Below are 21815 nucleotides of genomic sequence, written 5' to 3' on the forward strand. Positions count from 1 at the left end.
CTGTTTGGTGGAAACGAGAATTAATTTGCGTTGTTTTATTTGTGTCCCACTAAAAGACTAAGCATGTGTTTCCTGAAAGGGTCAATGCCTGGACAGCAATAAAGTCTTTAGATTTTTTTCCTGTGCACTCGCGGGTTGTCCTGGTTGGACTTTGAAGTTTACACAGAAGGCGCTACTTTTAGTCTCTGTGTTGGTTGCCATACTCATCTGTACCGTATTGACCTGAATATAAGAGTATTTAGAGATGTATACTTGCCAAACAACAGTACACCTGTCAGAGATTTTCTTCCCTTCACTCACACCAGTGACCTGGACAGACCTGCTCAAAGGAACACGTTCTGTTCATTTTAATGTAATGTTGATGAAATAAAACTATTCTCAATGTTGAGCTGATAAGACATTAAGATTACCGTATTTCCTTGAATTACTGCCGGGTCAAACTCGCTTCGCAAAATAATTAGCGCATGCTTAGTATTACCGCCTGATTAAACTCGTGACTTCATGAGTGACACTTCCCCTGTCATCATTTTCAAAATGGAGGAGGCTGATTTAAATACTGGTAATTTGAAATCGCGTAAAGGGTAGAAGATTAAGAGCTATTCAGTAGGATTTAAGGTCCAAGCTATTGAATACCGGTATGCTAAGAAGAACAGGAAGCAGCTATGTTTTATTAATATACCATGGCTGCGTGTGTCAAATATGAGTCATTAAATGATTACCGCCTCTTGGTGGTAGAGGGCGGGAGTGATCCTTCTTGCGACTACTTGGCTGCATAAGAAGTAACAAGAGTGACGTGATATGTGCTGGGAACGGATTTGACGCGGGGGGTGCACGATGGACCTTTTAGGATATAACACCACTACTCCTATGCTGGCTAATTTTTTTTTTTTTCTCTTGGCCTTAGTCTGCACCCCCACTACAGGGCCCAGGCTAAGACCGATTTTTATTTTTATTTTATTTTAATCTTCTATTCTTCCCCCCCCCCCAAACTTACCTTTACCGCATGCCTTTGGTAAGCGCCGGAGTGAGAAGAGGTTTTAAATTAATTAGCGCCCCAGCGGCAATTCATGGAAATACGGTATACTGATTTCAAAAAATTTATTTTATATATATACACACATATATATATATATATATATATATATATATATATATATATATATATATATATATATATACACAGTATATTTATTTATATATGGTCAATCTTGATTTATTTAGTTCTAAAGTATTGCAATAGACTGAATTCAATGGCATTGATACAGGAGTTATCCAAGTTTTATTGTGTTACAATTTCACCGTTGTGGTCCTTTCGACACCGTTCAATTGTAGGAAGACCATATGTTTATTTACCCTCAAAATGGCGACTCCTCAATAGAAGGCGTTTTGTGTGCTTGATGTTATCCGTGCTGCCGCTGGGGGCGATATTGAGCACTTGAAATAGCTTGAAATAAATATTCCAAGTTATGTACAACACATGTGTTCAAGCTAGGTTTTCTATTGTTTTTAATTTTGGAAATATAAAGTTATGGCTCCAGCGAACCCGAAAGGGACAAACGGTAAAAAATGGATGGATGAATGGAAGTAATAATCTTGGCATATTCTTTTTGAATCACCCTGAACAGTATTTGCACACACATATACATACATATTTGTAAATATGCATATGTGTATACATATATGTATAAATGTGTGTGTGTGAATGTTGTCTATCTGTGTTGGCACTGTGATGAGGTGGCGACTTGTCCAGGGTTTACGCCGCCTTCCGTCCAATTGTAGCTGGGATAGGCACCAGCGCCCGCCGCGACCCCAAAGGGAATGAGCGGGAGACAATGGATGGATGGATGTGTGTGTGTACAACTTTATTCTCCCAATAGATGGGGTAGTCTTATTCTATTCAGGTCAATACTGTACAGTGTTATTTTTAGCGGCACGTCAAAAAGAGGTTTCACTCCACAGTGCACACACTACTGCAATAAAAAGCATTCCATCGCCAACCAGTTCTTCGCCAACGCAACACAAAGTGCGGGTTCCCCTTTTCCGTTTAACTAGCGAGTCCCATCGGTCCGCCATGTTTATCGCCGAAGTGGCGCGGAGATGCTGCAAAGAACCATCAGTATTTGTGTTTTTGCACTTATTTTTTTTCCAACGCAGTCTCAAATATCGGCCCGCTCGAGTCGGGTGCAAAGTCAAGAAAAAAAAAAGTGACGAGGTGTTTATGCTATCAGTAGGAATATGATTTTGTTTCTAAAGGTTGATTATAAATATACAGTATATATATATATAGATCCATTTATGAAGTACCTCATAAGCCTGACATATGCTGCATTGACGTTTTTCTTTAGTGTACTTCATCATGTCCAATAAAATCCTCGTGTGGGGAGGTTTGAATTCAGCCGGCTGTCTTCCTTACCAGATCCTTTCTAAATTCTTGCCCTTTACGCCAAAATGTGTGTCGACTGTTGGCGTTCTTCACTTTTATCCTCCAATAAGCGCAAGGCTCCTCACCGAGTCCACTTTTATTCTTTTAGTTTGACCTAACAACTCACTGACAATCATATTCTGCAAATATCTTCACTTGTACAGCTCTTCTTTTTGTTCTTATTTCTATGTCAGCCATATTGGAAAGAGCAAGCCGACCAAAGTCTCAGCCTCAGTATGAATTCAAACCTCTATTCATTTGTGTGGGTTTTATCTTTGATTATTTTCTCTCCCTTATTTAAAACCCTGACATGCCAAAAGTGAATTTGCAGTCATTCCTGTTCTGGTGGTAATGATGTGTGTGGGGGGGTTGGGGGTGTCTTTTTACAGTATATTGCAGATTTTTAATTAACCCATCCACTTGCTCAGCTCCTGTTTTTTTTTTTTTTTTTTGGTGTTGTATAGTTTGTAAAGGTTTTTATCTCATGTTTTCCTTGTTTATTTTTGTTTGCATGTATGCTTACAGAACTCCAAATATGCTGTAAAACCCTGTTAGGACGAAATGTGAATATGTATCACTTAATATAGCTGTCTTTTTGGCTTGACTGTAAGTTACATTCATTAATAAAAAACAAAATGTCAAAAAACAACTGTTTTTGTCATTTGTGGATATGGTTTGAATGAAAAAATAGAAATGTGACGTTCATGAACATAGTCTGTTGAACAGCTCTTTTAAGTAAACAATAATTACCGATTCTCAGTTGGGAACTTTTTTTTTTTTATGCACGTGCACATTTAGCGTTGGCAATTGTCAACTTTGCACATACATGCCACCCGACTGGTAAATGGAATAGAAAATGAGTCAGGGTTAAAAGAAACTAACCAGCATCTAGATCAGGGGTCGGGAACCTTTTTGGCTGAGAGAGCCAAAAAGCCAAATATTTCGAAATATATTTCCTTAAGAGCCATATAATATTTTTTTCAACACTGAACACAACTAAATGCGTGCGTTTTTAAGTAAAACCAACATTTCTAGAGTATAATAGGTCTCTTATTCTTTGTAATAACATTGTTATTCTGAAGCTCGGAGTCTCTTCCGGACATCACCCGGGGTCAACATTCTTCGATTTTCACTCGGACAACATTATTGAGGGCGTGCCGTGATGGCTTTACTTTTAGCGCCCTCTACATTTGACGCGTTTCACAAAATAAAGAAGACAATGGGAGCCGCAACCGTTCTCGCGAATAACCGCTGGTGGTCACCCATTTAACAGTAATAAGTGCGTGCCATGAAGCCATTGCCTTGAACCCCTTCTACAACGCGTACAGACAGCTTGCCAGTCCAGTAACATGTTGTATGTGGCTTCCGCAGACACACATACACGACTGCAAGGCATACTGGGTGACACAGAGTACACTGAGGGTTGTGATATAAACAACTTTAACCCTCTTACTAATATGTACCACACTGTGGACCCACACCAAACAAGGATGACAAACACATTTCGGGAGAACATCCTCACAGTAACACAACACAACAAATATTCAGAATCCTTTGCATCCATGACTCTTCCAGACTATATTATACACCCCCGCCCACCTCAACCGACACACAGAAGGGGGAGTGGAAGCGGGTTTTGGAGCTAGCGGGGTGTATAACATAGCCTGAAAGAATCATGGATGCATAGCATTCTGGGTAATTGTTATGTTGCGTTTATAATCTGTTACAGTGTGGATGTTCTCCAGAAATGTGTTTGTCATTCTTGTTTGGTGTGGGTTCACAGTGTGGTGCATATTAGTAAGAGTGTTAAAATGTTTTATATCGCAACCTTCAACCTTCTGTGTCACCAAGTATGCCTTGCAGTCGTGTGCGTGTATCTGCGGAAGCCACATACATGTGACTGGACTGGCAAGCTGTCTGTACATGTTGTAGAAGGCGTCAAAGGCAATGGCTTCATGGCACGCCCTCATTACTGTTACATGGGTGACCACCAGCAGATATTCGCGAGAATGATTGCGGCTCCCGTTGTCTTCATTAATTTGTGAAACGGGTCAAAATGGCTCTTTGAGTGGTAAAGGTTGCCGACCCCTGGTATATATTAATGCAGTATGAACAAGAATGTTTTAATGTGGACACATAAAATCATCATACTGCTGTGATTATAAGTGTTCATTCAAGGCTAAGGCAAAATATCGAGATATAGATCATGTATCGCGATATGGCCTAAACATATCGAGATATTAAAAAAAGGTCATAATGTCCAGCCCTACATTGAAGCCTTTTTATAATCAAATAGAATAATCGGTGAGGCCCCTAATTCTGTGTTAATAGTTTACACATTTTCTTAACCAACTGTGAAATGAAATCAATTTTATTCATCTTAACATTGCAGGTAAAAATGTAGAAACACAAGGTGATGATTTATGAAAAGACTTGCAAACAGGCGGTAGGTTGTCTATGTTGTGGCACCACCGGGTTAAACTCATTTAAATAAGGACTCACATTCGGAAGGAATGACGAGGTTTACCCTCGAGTGTGTGCACTAGTTGAGGAGAATAGGCCATGTGAGGACCAGTTTTGTGCAACTTTGACATAGATTATTGAACACAATGAGGCTTGTAGTGCAGGCAGGCAGGCAGGCAGGATGATTGGTGACAAAAGTACAGAAGAAACAAGAAGCACATGAGAGAAAACTATAAAGATATTTGATCATACATGACACTCTTTTCAGGTCTTCTGATTGTGTTTCAAGCTAGGCAGCTAAAAGATGAAGGAGACTCAACTAAAACAACACTTGCAAAAAGACAACGAACTACAATAAATAATTGTTTTAAAATGCTGCAGACTATTGTTCTTTCTCGCTGCAAATCCACATGAAATAGAAAGATCTTTCATAAAAAGTTATAAAATAAATAAGCACTCTTTCCCTTTGAGTTACAGTAGAAAAAAGTTGCATGGCGTGCGGGCTCCAGCGAGACCTTTTGCAGGAATATTTGTGTTACAGAGCTCTTGTTCTCCGCTTCGGCCCTTGTACCTGCAAATACACACACAGGCTGGATTGTGTGTGTGGGTTCCTCAGTACACCCAGTTGACGGGGACCCACTGAGGTTCGCCACACAGTTTCTCAACAGCGGCCTGTAGCGTCTCAAAGGCTTTGTCTAGGTTGTCGTTGACAATAGTGAGGTCGAAGTAGTGGCTGTACGCCCTCTGGATGCGGGCACTCTCGTCCACCGTCTTCCTCAAGTCCACATCCTGCCAATAAGACGTTTGACGTTTAAAAAAGTACCCAGACTGGACAATGTAAGGTTTTGGTGTTACCGTGAGCTGCTTGGTAGTGAGGCCTGCGTCCACCACAGCTTTGTGCATGGCCTTCAGCGTTTCAAAGTCAGGCGCCGCGATGAACACTACGTAAGGCATGAACTCTGCCGTTTTCAGGACCTTTAGAGCCTGCAGGGACACACCATGGACACGTGCACCGTACTATTAACGCAATATAACTCACTCTAATACAGCAGATAATAACTAAAATGTTCAAATAAGAATGTGCATATTTAATAAATAGGATTGACACTGGAAAAATAGCTTTTGTAAACCTTCCCCGCTTCCTAAAATGATTACACGTTTATTATTTCAGTTCAGTCATTTCAAAAAAATATCTAAATCATCTCCAATAAGATAACACCACTATGGGAACAAAGTCATCTGGAGAAAAGAAGAAGAAAAAACAACTACCGGTAATGTTTCTGACACACTGAGGCAACCATTTCCACATCAACACCGTATGAAAAAAATAGTGAACATAAGGAGCGCAGTAACCTATCACATAACGGATTTTATTTCCTATTATGCAGCTCATTTTTATTTGACAGTTATTAAAATATCATGCACAAAAGTGCACTTTATTTGTTTTAAACTATGGTAGTGGCGTTCTGTACTAAAAGTGCACTTTAATTTAGTGTTGTTTTGATAAGTCATCTTAGTGACATCATGCACAAAAGTGCACTCATAGCTTGTTTTAAAATGTCTCTGACAATCTTGCACGTTCTATTTTGAAATGACATTAATGTTTGTGCCACTGCTTAATAACTGTTTAATGGATACAGTTTTGGTCAATTGACATAGTTGTCAATTTTAAACTTTCTGCAGGAAAGTTTAAAGGCCTACTGAAATTAGATTTTTTTATTCAAACGGGGATAGCACGTTCATTCTATGCGTCATACTTGATCAGTTCGCGATATTGCCATATTTTGCTGAAAGGATTTAGTAGACAACATCCACGATAAAGTTCGCAACTTTTGGTCGCTGATAGAAAAGCCTTGCCTTTACCGGAAGTAGCAGACGATGACGTCACCCGTGTGAGGGCTTCTCACATCTTCACATTGTTTATAATGGGAGCCTCCAACAAAAAGAGCTAATCGGACCGAGAAAACGACAATTTCCCCATTAATTTGAGCGAGGATGAAAGATTCGTGTTTAAGGATATCGATAGCGAAGGGCTAGAAAAATAAATAAAGAAATAAAAAAATCAAGTAAAAAAAAAAAAGGCGATTGCATTGGGACGGATTCAGATGTTTTTAGACACATTTACTAGGATAATTCTGGGAAATCCCTTATCTTTCTATTGTGTTGCTAGTGTTTTAGTGAGTTTAATAGTACCTGATAGTCGGAGGGGTTTGTCCACGGGTGTCTTGAGGCCAATGTCTGAGGGAAGTTATAGCTCACAAGCTCAGCTGATCTCCGGTAAGTGGCGACATTTTACCACAATTTTCTCACCGAAAACTGCTGGTTGACATGTGGTCGGGATCCATGTTCGCTTGACCGCTCTGATCCATAGTAAAGCTTCACCTCCGGGAATTTTAAACAAGGAATCACCGTGTGTTTGCGTGGCTAAAGGCTAAAGCTTCCCAACTCCATCTTTGTACTCTAACTTCTCCAATATTAATTGAACAAATTGCAAAAGATTCAGCAACACAGATCTCCAAAATACTGTGTAATTATGCGGTTAAAGCAGACAACTTTTAGCTGTGTGTGTGTGCAGCGCTCATATTTCCTAACAGTCCGTGACGTCAAGCGTACACGTCATCATTCCGCGACGTTTTCAACAAGAAACTCCCGGGAAATGGAAAATTGCAATTTAGTAAACTAAAAAGGCCTTATTGGCATGTGTTGCAATGTTAATATTTCATCATTGATATATAAACTATCAGACTGCGTGGTGGGTAGTAGTGGGTTTCAGTAGGCCTTTAAAGGTAGCATATATTAATGCAGTATGAAGAAGAATGTTTTAATGGAGACACATAGAATCATCATACTGCTGTGATTATATGCATCAAGTGTTAATTTAAGGATAAGGCAAAATATCAAATATACATTGTGTATCGTGATACGGCCTAAAAATATTGAGATATTAAAAAAAGGCCATATCGCCCAGCACTAGACTGAAATAAGAACAATTAAATGTCTAAATGAGATGTGTGGTATTGGTGTACCCAATATTGTGCCCGCGCCACGAGTCTTACCTGTGGGTTGACGTCCAGGATGCAGGTGCGCCCCGTGGCCACCACTTCATGGATGGACTCCATCTTGGTGCCGTACAGGTTGCCGTCATACTCGCCGTGCTCCAGGAAGCGTCCGGCCTTCACGTCCACCTCCATCTCCGTCCTGGAGGTGAAGTGGTAGGAGTTGCCGTCCAGCTCCTCGTCACGTGGCCGCCGGGATGTGTCTGTGGCGGTGAAATGTCCGATCAGTGATGATGGTGTGATGTGGCGGTACCCTAGAGGCGGCGGCGTACATGGTATGGTAGTGCCGAAGCGGGTAGGTTGAAGGACCATGAGTCGGTTCTTCAGGCTGCGTCGCCCCACGCCCTGAGCACCGATCAGAACCAGCGTCTTTCTCTGGAACGCGGGGACTTTAGCCACCTCCTCGTAGATCTGCAGCTCGTGCCTGTCAAACTCTTTCATGGCAAACATGCGTCTCGTTGAGGTCACAACACAATTAGGATGTAAGCAGGATGCACTGAGCCTCACCTGCGTTCTTGGCCGTCAAATACATCATCTTCTTCTTCTTCTTCCCAGCGACGGTGCCGCACAGGATGCCTGTGAAAACAGGCAGATCACTTCAAGAGTTCAGGTGGGTGGCGAGCCAGCCACTAGAGGGCAATCTTGGCACACTAAGATCAAGTTCCTTATGCGTGACCTGACTCAGCAGATAGGCAGCTTCTCTAATCCACCAGGGAAACATCAAGTGGCCCTGTTCAGATGACTCACAAAATATGATCTTACTGTTAACTGCACTCCATCACACCGAGTGGCGCCCCTTTGATTTCAACATAACTTCGATTTATGTCTTTTTTAACTCTAAATCTGATAAAGTACATATTTAAAGGCCTACTGAAGCCCACTACTATCCACCACGCAGTCTGATAGTTTATATATCAATGATGAAATATTAACATTGCAACACATGCCAATACAGCCTTTTTGTTTGCTAAATTACAATTTTAAATTTCCCGGGAGTTTCTTCTTGAAAATATCGCGTAATGATGACGTGTAAGCGTGACGTCACGGACTGTTAGGAAATATGAGCGTTGCGCACACACACAGCTAAAAGTCGTCTGCTTTAACCGCATAATTACACAGAATTTTGGACATCTGTGTTGCTGAATCTTTTGCAATTTGTTCAATTAATATTGGAAAAGTCAAAGTAGAAAGATGGAGTTGGGAAGCTTTAGCCTTTAGCCACACAAACAGACGGTGATTCTTTGTTTAAAATTCCCGGAGGTGAAACTTTACTATGGATCAGAGCGGTCAAGCGAACATGGATCCCGACCGAATGTCAACCAGCAGGTTTCGGTGAGAAAATTGTGGTAAAAAGTCGCTTCTTACCGGAGATCAGCTTAGCTTGCGCCGTCCATAAAGCTGTTGTCGACTTCCCTGAGACACTGGCCTCAAGACACCCGTGAACACACACCTCCGACTATCAGGTACTGTTAAACTCTCTAAAACACAATACAAAGATAAGGGATTTCCCAGAATTATCCTAGTAAATGTGTCTAAAACATCTGAATCTGTCCCAATGCAATCGCGTTTTCTTTCTTCTTTTTTTTTTCTAGTCATCGTTATCAATATCCTCAAACACAAATCTTTCATCCTCGCTCAAATGAATGGGGGAATTGTCGTTTTCTCGGTCCGAATAGCTTTTTGCTGGAGGCTCCCATTAAAAACAATGTGAAGATGTGGAGAGCCATCAACATGTGACGTCATCGTCTGCGACTTCCGGTAAAGGCAGAGCTTTTCTGTTAGCGACCAAAAGTTGCAAACTTTAACGTGGATGTTCTCTACTAAATCCTTTCAGCAAAAATATGGCAATATCGCGAAATGATCAAGTATGACATAGAATGGACCAGCTATCCCCGTTTAAATAAGAAAATCTCATTTCAGTAGGCCTTTAAGCTACTCTAAATCTGTTTTGGCACATTTCTGGCAACATTGTTTGTGATTTGTTTTAAAGCTTCCTTGGGGATGATTCATTTGAGTAACAGGACTGAGTTTTTGGCAAAAAAATATGAATACATGAAATATAGATACATGTAACGATGTGAACATTTTACATCATAGTTAATGTCATCAAAATGATCGCCTAATTGTTGAATGTGCTCAAACTATAATCATACACACTTATAGCCAAGTTGTATTTCATAAATTAAATAGCCACACTATAACTTGTTGATAGAATAAATATGTTATATAATAATATTTACTTAAGAGTTGTATTATTTTTACTTGAGTGCTTTAATATGTTTATCTTCTTCCGTTGTAATCTTTGTAATTTTAGTGTTTTTCAATGATACAGAAAAAAAACAAGTGGAGGGTACATCACGTCTGGTTTATGTGACGTCACTCAAATTCACTACCTGTTGACATATTCCTCTGACTATCGGTTCTCATCTAAGAGAGCACAGCTTGTAGGTTCAATGTAGACAATTCAATATCTTATTTTAATGACTTAGTAATATCTTGCTTATAGAAGTTTAGATTGGGGGTTGTTGTTTTTTTTTTTAATGGGGAAAGACGTTAATGGCTTGTTAGTATTCAATCTAATAGGGCTTCTCCGATAAATGAGTAATATCACTGTTTCTTGAGTTTCTCAGTGATGGTTTTATGATCATTTTAATTGAAAACACTAACCGTGAGAAGTTTTACGGCACTTTTTCATTATATCGTTTATCGTTACATCCCTAGCTACAAGACATTTATGCAAACAGCATGCTGATGATAAGGACATTACAGTGATTCAACAAAAATTGTATTTTGAAAATGAGTAACGTCTACAAAAAGTAGGTAACAGGACTGACTCTGTGAATGATGCAATTTCCTGTGGCTCGTGTGACTTGTGGACCAAAGGGATGTGTTAGGGTAACAGGAGAGATTGAAAACCCAGGAACATGACTAAAGTGTGACTTTCAGCTATAAAGTACAACAATGGCACATATATGTAAAAAAAAAAAAAAAAAACCTTTCTAAAAGTTTTTAATCATATTACATGATCCATCCGTCCATCCATCTTCTTCCGCTTAGTCGGGTCGCGGGGGCAGCAACCTAAGCAGGGAAGCCCAGACTTCCCTCTCCCCAGCCGCTTCGTCTAGCTCTTCCCGGGGGATCCCGAGGCATTCCCAGCCCAGCCGGGAGACATAGTCTTCCCAACGTGTCCTGGGTCTTCCCCGTGGCCTCCTACCGGTTGGACGTGCCCTAAACACCTCCCTAGGGAGGCGTTTGGGTGACATCCTGACCAGATGCCCGAGCCACCTCATCTGGCTCCTCTCGATGTGGAGGAGCAGCGGCTTTACTTTGATCTCCTCTCGGATGACAGAGCTTCTCACCCTATCTCTAAGGGAGAGCACCGCCACCCGGGGGAGGAAACTAATTTTGGCCGATTGTACCCGTGATCTTATCCTTTCGGTCATAACCCAAAGCTCATTACCATAGGTGAGGATGGGAACGTAGATCGACCGGTAAATTGAGAGCTTTGCCTTCCGGCTTAGCTCCTTCTTCACCACAACGGATCGGTACAACGTCCGCATTACTGAAGACCGATCCGCCTGTCGATTTCACGATCCACTCTTCCCTCACTCGAGAACAAGACTCCTAGGTACTTGAACTCCTCCACTTGGGGCAGGGTCTCCTCCCCAACCCGGAGATGGCACTCCACCCTTTTCCGGGCGAGAACCATATTACATGATGAAGACACATTTTAGGAAATGGGTACAAGCAGCAAATGTTAGTTAAGTGATGAAGGTGGGTGAAATAATTGTTGTGAAAGGTGTTTATAGAATATAAATTAGATTGTTAATAAAAAATAGATGGACTTGGTATTATAAAATAAATGAGTAATACAGTTCCCTTTTATCGTGTGTTTATACATATTAGGACTCAAATGACTTGTTGTCCAGTTCTGATAAAACTGTTTCAATTCTAAGAATGTTACTTTTATTGCTTATTGTAAAGTGTCTGAGTATTTAGAAAAGCGCTTCCAAATAAAATATATTATGAGGGATGTGTCAAATGATTGGCCACAGATTAGTATAGGTCAAAGTGCGTAATCGCCATTTCTAATAAATGACTTAACGCATATCCCCTATGTGTGACAATATATTTATTTTTAGTCCTCTGGCTAACAAGTGTCTAGGACAGGGGTCGGGAACCTTTTTGGCTTAGAGAGCCATGGAAGCCAAATATTTTAAAATGTATTTCCGTGAGAGCCGTACAATTTTTTCTAACATTGAATACAACTGTATGTGTGCATTTTTAAGTAAGACCAACATTTTTTTAGTATAATAAGTCTCTTTTTATTATTAATAACATTGTTGTTCTGAAGTTAACTAATAATACATAAAATAATTCTTACCATTAATGAACAGGTGCGGAAGAAAACGGATTGATGGATTAAGATGCATGAGAATGTTTTATATTCTGAACGTTATTTTTAACACTGTGATTACCAGCGGAATTATTCATTACTTATCGTGTTAAGCAATGTCGGCTATTTTTATCTGAGAGCTAGATGCAGACATCAAAAGAGCCACATCTGGCTCTAAAGCCATAGGTTCCCTACTCCTGGTTTAGGAGCTAATTATGTGTGGAGCAGCTTTCCCGAAGATACTATTAATCACCTCCATCACGAATAAAATTAACTGCATTTCTCATTAACTTTATCACTGGAGGACGTGGCAAAACATGTTACAGACCCTGCAATGAGGTGGCGACTTGTCCAGGGTATACCCCGCCTACCCCCTGAATGCAGGTGAGATAGGCTCCAGCGACCCCAAAAGGGACAAGCGGTAGAAAATGGATGGATGGATGGATGGATGTTACGGACCAAAAGCAAGCCAGGAGCAGGCATACTGATAGCTAAACCAAGCTAGCTTGAAACAACACTAAGAAATAGGTGCTAAGTAAAGTTTCAGGAGTGTAATGGCTCTATGTTACAGCAGAAAATAAGCAGATTTTAACTGGAAATTCAGAAGTAGATTAAGAAAGGTCTAGAGCAGGGGTCACCAATGCGGTGCCCGCGGGCACCAGGTAGCCTGTAAGGACCAGATGAGTCGCCCGCTGGCCTGTTCTAAAAATAGCTCAAATGGCAGCACTTAGCAGTGGCAGTGAGCTGTCTCTATTTTTTTAAATTGTATTTATTTACTAGCAAGCTGGTCTCACTTTGCTCGACATTTTTAATTCTAAGAGAGAAAACACTCAAATAGAATTTGAAAATCCAAGAAAATATTTTAAAGACTTGGTCTTCACTTGTTTAAATATATTCATTCGATTTATTACTTTGCTTCTTATAACTTTCAGAAAGACAATTTGAGAAAAAATACAACCTTAAAAATGATTTTAGGATTTTTAAACACATACACTTTTGTAGCTTTTAAATTCCTACCTCTTCTTTCCAGACAATTTAAATCAATGTTCAAGTTTGTTTTTTGTTTTTTTGTAAAGAATAATAAATGCATTTTAATTTAATTCTTCATTTTAACTTCTGTTTTTTCGACGAAGAATATTTGTGAAATATTTCTTCAAATAGCTTGGTCCAATTTGTTATATATTCTAAAAAAGTGCAGATTGGATTTTAACCTATTCAAAACATGTCATCAAAATTCTAAAATTAATCTTAAGCAGGAAAAATTCTGTTCCATTAATTATTTTTTTTTAATTTTTTCAAAAAGATTCGAATTAGCTAGTTTTTCTCTTCTTTTTTTCGGTGGAATTTTGAATTTTAAAGAGTTGAAATATATTTATAAAAATACTTCATCTGTTTTTATATATATTTATTGTGAGAAACCATAAGATGATCATTGTTTCCACAAAGATAAATATCATTAATTATCAATAATAACAGAGTTAAAGGTAAATGGAGCAAAGTGGCTATTTCTGGCAATTTATTTAAGTGTGTATCAAAGTGGTAGCCCTTCGCATTAATCAGTACCCAAGAAGTAGCTCCAGGTTTCAAAAAGGTTGGTGACCCCTGGTTTAGAGAGAGGATAACAACAACTGTTGGCATATCAGCAGTCGGTACACAACACGTAAGAGAAGGGCGGATCGATCCATAAATCGGTGGTGTCGATACCATAGTATCAGAATATGATCGATACTAAAGTGATTTGTTTAATATTTTTATTTTCTCAAAGTATTTCTTTTTTTAATATGTTATGTTTACAAACTCATGTAATTATTTTCTGGACACCGGAAGACTTTTGAGGGCAGAAACCAAAGGATGTAAAAGAGTGTGTATTATTGACTTTGTTTTGCTCAAACAAGTGTATTTACTGCGAGAGATGAAGGAACTAGTTGTTGATACTGTTCAACTGTCAACAGTAGTCACGTGAAGAAATAGAACAATGTACAGTTAAAACGTGATCAGTTTTAGTATCAGTCGATCGCGCTCATGGATGATCAGTATGGCAACCAGTAAAAACAACCTGATGGACCATATCTATTCTGAATTGTTTTGGTATTCGGGTGTGAGCTTGAAGCAGTCGGCCATTTGTATCTGGGACTCCATCAGCTCGTGTGCGCTACCTGATCCATCAAAGTCCCGTGGTACAAACGCCTTCCTCTTCTCCTCCAAGAACTGACTGGGTATCAGTCCCGTGGCCCCGCCCACCATATGGCACGCCTGTGAGTGAGGACAGAGAACAATGTGACACTCGTCCCTGGAGATCTTTTAGGACTTTCTAGCCTCACCTGCCACCAGTTGGGATCTTCTCTGTTGACGATCTGGAGGATGTCGCCTCTCTGAAACACCATGCCCGCCTCGCGACAAGGAATGAGGTTGTCGTGGGCCGGGTCGTAGTCGAAGTACGGCCGCACGTAGACCTGTGGGCAGCAGTTAGAAGACACCTCATTGACTGTTGGTATGTGAGCGACGGGAGACTGAAGGCAAAGTGGAGATTGTGGAATGTTTGCTTTGTGTTCCCAAGAAAACCTTTAAGATCACGATGGTGCCATTGGATCGGAACGCTCAGCTGACCAGGTACTAAGATAATACCAGGTAGAGATGGGCGGCAGGGCCTAAAATCTTGATTTTGATTTATACTGTATGGCAGCCGCCTGCAATAATGATATACAGTTGGGCAAAAAAGTGTTGTGCAAGTTCTACCACTTAAAATGATGACAGAGGTCTGTAATTTTCATCATAGGTACACTTCAATTGTGAGAGACAGAATGTGAAAAAAAAATCCAAGAATTCACATTGTAGGAATTTTAAAGAATTTATTTGTAAATTATGGTGGAAAATAAGTATTTGGTCAACCATTCAAAGCTCTCATTGATGGAAGGAGGTTTTGGCTCAAAATCTCACGATACATGGCCCCATTCATTCTTTCCTTAACACGGATCAATCGTCCTGTCCCCTTAGCAGAAAAACAGCCCCAAAGCATGATGTTTCCACCCCCATGCTTCACAGTAGGTGTGGTGTTCTTGGGATGCAACCCAGTATTCTTCTTCCTCTAAACACGACGAGTTGAGTTTATACCAAAAAGTTCTATTTTGGTTTCATCTGACCACATGACATTCTCCCAATCCTCTGCTGTATCATCCATGTATCCATTTTGGTATAAACTCAACTCGTCGTGTTTGGAGGAAGAAGAATACTGAGTTGCATCCCAAGAACACCATACCTACATATACATATACACATATATATATATATATATATATATATATATATATATATATATATATATATATATATATATATATATATATATACACATACCGAACCAAAATTTTTGTGTACCGTTACACCCCTACTATATACTGATCATATTTCAAAAAGGAGTTTGCTGCTGACGTAGGGCTGGGCGATACATCGAATATACTCGATATAAGTGAAGTGAATTATATTTAAATAGCGCTTTTTCTCAAGTGACTAAAAGCGCGTTACATTGTAAAACCCAATATTTAAGTTACTTTTTTTTTTTTTTAAACCAGTGTGGGTGGCACTGGGAGCAGGCGGGTAGAGTGTCTTGCCCAAGGACACAACGGCAGTGACTAGGATGGCGGAAACGGGCATTGAACCTGCAACCCTGAAGTTGCTGGCACAGCCGCTCTACCAACCGAGCCATATCGTGTGTTTGTCTCTGTGCGATATAGAAAATGACTATATCGTGATATTCGAGTACACGTTGGTTTTAGCTGCGGGCATTACACTACAGGCTCTTCCCACTCTTTCTTGTCTCTCCTTCGCACAGAGACATAAAACAAGCGCACCTTCTCACATACGTCACATACTGTCGCGCGTACAACGTCATATGCGCTCGTGGAGCAGACAGGTAGCGGCATGGGTAACGTTAGCTGTGATGCTAGCGGTGCAAGTGGTAATACGAGAGAGAGAAAGAAGGTGCGAATCTTGTAACAAATGAAGGAAGAAGAATTGATTCCCAAGAAAAACAGCAGGGGCTCCATCGTCTAGCGGTGGTTTGGCTTCAACCGGGAATATGTTGAACAGACAACCGTATAATGTCAAGTATGTGGCAAAAGCGTTGCTACAAAAAGTACTGCTAATTTGTAGCATCATTCGAAAAGTCACCTGCTGGAGAAGGATAAGTGCTTGAAACTCCGCATGTCAACATCTCCGGCCGGTGCCACTCAACAAAATGCTCCGACCTATTAGAGCCTGGCGTCTTCCATTCCCAGATCAACACCATATGAAAAAAATTGTCCACAACAGAAGGAGATAACGTCCGCAGGAACTTACCACATAGCAAATGGGGACGGCGTGGCGCAGTGGGAGAGTGGCCGTGCGCAACCCGAGGGTCACTGGTTCAAATCCCACCTAGAACCAACCTCGTCACGTCCGTTGTGTCCTGAGCAAGACACTTCACCCTTGCTCCTGATGGTTGCTGGTTGGCGCCTTGCATGGCAGCTCCCTCCATCAGTGTGTGAATGTGTGTGTGAATGGGTAAATGTGGAAGTAGTGTCAAAGCGCTTTGAGTACCTTGAAGGTAGAAAAGCGCTATACAAGTACAACCCATTTATTTATTTATTTAAAGGACACACACTATTTGATTTCCTATTATATGGCTCATTTTTATTTGACAGTTATTGAAATATCTTGTGACATCATGCACAATAGTGCACTTTATTTGTATTAAACTATTGTAGTGGCGTTCTGTACAAAAGGTGCACTTTAATTTAGTGTTGTTTTGATAAGTCATCTTAGTGTTATCATGCACAAAAGTGCACTAATAGCTTGTTTTAAAATGTCTCTGACAATCTTGCACTTTCTGTTTTGAAGGTTTGTGACACTGCTTAATAACTGTTTAACAAATACAGTATTGGTAAATTGACTTAGTGATTTCCCTCTCTCCATGAACGTTTAAATGGGAACATTATAACAATTTCAAAAGGGTTAAAAACAATAAAAATCAGTTCCCAGTGGCTTGTTGTATTTTTTGAAGTTTTTTTCAAAATTTTACCGGTCTCGGAATATCCCTAAATAAAGCTTTAAAGTGCCTTATTTTCGGCTCTCTGCGAAGACACTGGCCATTTCCCTGTGACGTCACACAGTGCTGCCAATGTAAACAAACAATGGGAATAGCACAGCAAGATATAGCGACATTAGCTCGGATTCAAACTCGGATTTCAGCGACTGAAGCGATTCAACAGATTACGCATGTATTGAAACAGATGGTTGGGGTATGAAAATATTGAAGAAGAAACTGAAGCTATTGAGCGAATAGCTATTGACGCTATTCATAGCCATAGCATGGCCGAATAGCTGCGTTAGCATCGCCGGTAAAATGTGCGGACCAAACGATCAGGACTTTCGCATCTTTTGACACTGGAGCAACTTAAATCCGTCGATTGGTGTTTTTTTTCGCATTAAATGTGGGTGGAAGGAAACGTAACATAGTTGCAAATGCATCTACAGGTGATCCATACATCGCTGTTCCATGTCTGCTTTAGCACCGCCGGTAAATAGCATGTTAGCATCGATTAGCGTAGCATGTTAGCATCGATTAGCTGGCAGTCAACATCAAACAAACTCACCTTTGTGATTTTGTTGACTATCGTTGCAAATGTATCTGCAGGTTACCCATACATCTCTGTGCCATGTCTGCCTTAGCATCGTGGAGACACTCTGGCACATTCAATGGGGGTCTGGCGGCAGACACTTTGGCATCTTCGGGCCAGTGGTGCAACTTGAATCCCTCCCTGTTAGTGTTGTTACACCCTCTGACAACACACCGACGAGGCATGATGTCTCCAAGGTTCCAAAAAATAGTCAAAAAAACGGAAAATAACAGAGCTGACACCCGGTATTTGTAATGTGTTGAAAATGAAAATGGTGGGTGTGTTACCTCGGCGACGTCACATTCTGACGTCATCGCCTCCAGCGCGATAAACAGAAAGGCGTTTAATTTGCCAAAATTCACCCATTTAGAGTTCGGAAATCGGTTAAAAAAATAGATGGTCTTTTTTTTTGCACCATCAAGGTATATATTGACGCTTGCATAGGTCTGGTGATAATGTTCCCCTTTAAAATGAGCATATATTAATGCAGTATGAACAAGAATGTTTTAATGTAGCTGACGTAAGCGCTAACATACTACAGAATTTCCAATTGTATTATTGTCTCAAAATTATTATTATTTTACTTGCTAATTTACTGTTAATATCTGATTGCTTTCACTTAGAACATGCTTCTATCGACACGGTTTGTAGAGCGGCCGTGCCAGCAACTAGAGGGTTCCAGGTTCGATCCACGCTTGCACCAGCCAAGCCACTGCAGTTGTGTCTTTGCGCGAGATACTTAACCCACCTGTTCTCAGTGCCAACCACACTGGTTTAAATGCTACTTAGATCATGGCTTTCCCTATGTAAAGCGCTTTGAGTCACTATGGAAAAGCGCTATATAAATGTAATTCCCTTCACTGGAAATATAATAAGCACAAATATTCTGTTTTTTAACACTTTACAGTGACATTTGTTATAAATCTAATACCAAGTAGTTACGGGGTCAATATATTTGTAATTTTTGAACGTAAAAATATCGATCTAACCTTTGTGGTATCGACCTGAAACTATACAAATAGCTATCATTACTGTCCATATTTGTATCTGCCCACATTCATTTACATTCAAAAGCTCTAACTTAGTGGTTAGCACATTCCCCTACGATGTGTAGTAGGGCAGGCAATATATCGATATACTCGATATATCGCGGGTTTTTCCTCTGTGCGATAGAGAAAATGACTATCTTGATACTCGAGTATACGTTCTCATGTAGTTGCTTTTAGCTGCAGGTATTACACTGTAGGCTTTTTTCACTCTTTCTTGTCTCTCCTACTCACAGACAAGTGCACCTTCTTACATACGTCACATACTGTCACGTCATACGCCCTCGCATGAGAGGTAGCAGCATGGGTAACATAAGCTGTGATGCTAGCGGAGTGGTGCGAGTGGTAATACAAAAGAGAGAAGGTGTGAATCTGGTATCAAATAAAGGAAGAATTAATTCCTAAGAAAAACAGCACAGGGTCCATCGTCTGGCGGTGGTTTGGCTTAAAGCCGGAATATGTCGAACAAGTATGCGGCAAAAGCATTGCTACAAAAAGTAGCACATACTGCTAATATGTAGCATAATTTAAAAAGTCACCCGCTAGAGAATGAAGAGTGCTTGAAACTGCATATCAACATCTCCGTTTGGTGCCATACCCACAGAATGCTAAGGCAATCATTTTCAGATCGTATGAAAAAAATGGTCAACAACAGAATTTAATAACGTCCGTAGAAACCTACCACAAAGCAAAGGACATACACTATTTGATTTCCTGTTACGCAGCTCATTTTTATTTGACACTTATTGAAATATCTTGTATGTCATCATGCACAAAAGTGCACTTTATTTGTTTTTAACTATTGTAGTTGCATTCTGTACAAAAAGTGCACTTTAATTTAGTGTTGTTTTGATGTCATCTTGGTGACATCATGCACAAAAGTGCACTAATATCTTGCTTTAAAATGTCTGACAAACTTGCACTTTCTGTTTTGAAATGACAATGTTTGTGCCACTGCTAAATAACAGTTTAATAAATACAGTTTTGGTAAATTGACTTAATTGTGGTTTCCCTCTCTGCATGAAAGTTTAAAATGAGCAAATGTTAATGCAGTATGAACAAGAATGTTTTAATGTAGACACCTAAATGTTATGATCCGGCAGCGGATCATATTTTGATTTAGATTTTTGAGTCTTTTTGTGTTTTCTGTTTGTTTTGGAATCATTCGGTTCTGGTTTGTGCGCCTCTCAGTTTGTTTCCATGGTTTCTCATTGTTTTCACCTGCCGCTTGCTCCTGCCGCGCACCTGTGTTGTTATGACTGTCATTATTTAGCCTGCCTTCTCCCGTCAATCTGCCTTGCATCCTAATTTGCCATACGCAACAAGTGGCGACGTCTGTTCTCGGTTCTGTTTATCCTAGCTTCCATGCTAAGGCCCTTTACTGTTTCCTAGCTCCCATGCTAGCTCTTTTGGTTTCTTCTAAGTCTGTTTTATTCTAAAATGAATCATTTCCTACCTGCACACTGCATACTTGGAGGAACGAAACCCGCATCACCTTGGGACCAACTCGTCACAATAGAATCATCATACTGGTGTGATCATATGCATCAAGTGTTCATTCAAGGCTACGGCAAAATATCGAGATATATATCGTGTATCGTGATATGGCTTGAAAATATTCAGATAATAATAAAAGGCCATATCGCCCAGCCCTAATGTGTAGTGTGGAATTTTAGTTTTTCCTGGTCCTCCAGTGGGTACTTTTAATAGTTGGAGGCGAGGATTGCTGACTTACTGTAGGAGTGGCTTAGCACTGTGTAGAGCAGGGGTGTCAAACTCAAATACAGAGTGGGCCAAAATTTAAAACTGAAGGTTGAACAAATTAACCTTTTAATAGGGACCCAAACAAGTTTTGCATTGAACATTGAACAAGCAAGGCTTATATACAGTAACTTTATAGTGACATGCAAAATCGAGTTTCAAATAATAATAATAATAATTAAAAAAATATCAATGGCATATCAAATAAAATTTAAATACAAGTTTAATGCCTCTTTTCTATTTGCAGCCTTCTGAGGTAAACATCAAAATATATTGTAGCGCCCCAAAAGAGTTAGTGCTGCAAGGGGTTCTGGTATTTGTTTTGTTGTGTTACAGTGCAGATGTTCTCCCGAAATGTGTTTGTCATTCTTGTTTGGTGTGAGTTCACAGTGTGGCGCATATTTGTAACAGTGGTAAAGTTGTTTATACGGCCACCCTCAGTGTGACCTCTATGGCTGTTGACCAAGTATGCCTTGCATTCACTTATGTGTGTGTAATAGCCGCATAAATTATGCGAGTGGGCCTGCACGCTGTTTGTATGGAGGAAATGCGGACGTGACGACATGTTGTAGAGAATGCTAAAGGCAGTGCCTTTAAGACACGCCCTCAATATTGTTGTCCGGGTGGAAATCGGAAGAATGCTTGCCCCAGGAGATTTTCGGGAGGGGGATTGAACTTCGGTAGGATTGGCAAGTGTGAGAAATTGCGGTGTTACAGCGGCACCGTTTCTGTGTAATAACGGCAGGCCAGCTGTAATGTTAATTTGATATTGCCTCAAGGGCCAAATTAAATTACACGGCGGGCCAAAATATGGCCCGGGGGCCAGAGTTTGACACCCATTGTGTAGAGACATCAGTAGCGAGCAAGCATGCTACACTGCGTTGAGGATGCGTCTGTTCACTTGTCGCTGTCAAATTTTTGTGACACAGCTCGAATGTGTCATTAACATGCATTATCCCCATATAAAAAAAAGTGATATATACTGCGCAATCCTGGTATCAGCTAATGATGGGCCGT

The 21815-nt window shown here is 40.2% G+C and overlaps 1 protein-coding gene across 4 annotated transcripts in view; it reads right to left on the reverse strand.

The window, feature by feature from the left end:
• Positions 1 to 4777: 4777 nt before the first annotated feature.
• pals2b (protein associated with LIN7 2, MAGUK p55 family member b) overlaps positions 4778 to 21815 on the reverse strand; it is an 80747-nt gene continuing 63709 nt past the window's right edge. For all 4 annotated transcript variants that reach the window (XM_061882401.1, XM_061882402.1, XM_061882399.1 and 1 more), the window contains 7 exons: positions 14659 to 14790; positions 14494 to 14590; positions 8449 to 8517; positions 8214 to 8375; positions 7942 to 8144; positions 5741 to 5869; positions 4778 to 5674 (listed from right to left, as the gene is read on the reverse strand). In XM_061882401.1, the coding sequence (XP_061738385.1) occupies positions 5498 to 5674; positions 5741 to 5869; positions 7942 to 8144; positions 8214 to 8375; positions 8449 to 8517; positions 14494 to 14590; positions 14659 to 14790 (969 nt within the window). In that variant the 3' untranslated portion in view covers positions 4778 to 5497. The remainder of the gene's footprint in view (positions 5675 to 5740; positions 5870 to 7941; positions 8145 to 8213; positions 8376 to 8448; positions 8518 to 14493; positions 14591 to 14658; positions 14791 to 21815) is intronic.

The sequence above is a fragment of the Nerophis ophidion genome, linkage group LG21, assembly GCF_033978795.1.
Source record: "Nerophis ophidion isolate RoL-2023_Sa linkage group LG21, RoL_Noph_v1.0, whole genome shotgun sequence".
NCBI lineage: Eukaryota > Metazoa > Chordata > Actinopteri > Syngnathiformes > Syngnathidae > Nerophis > Nerophis ophidion.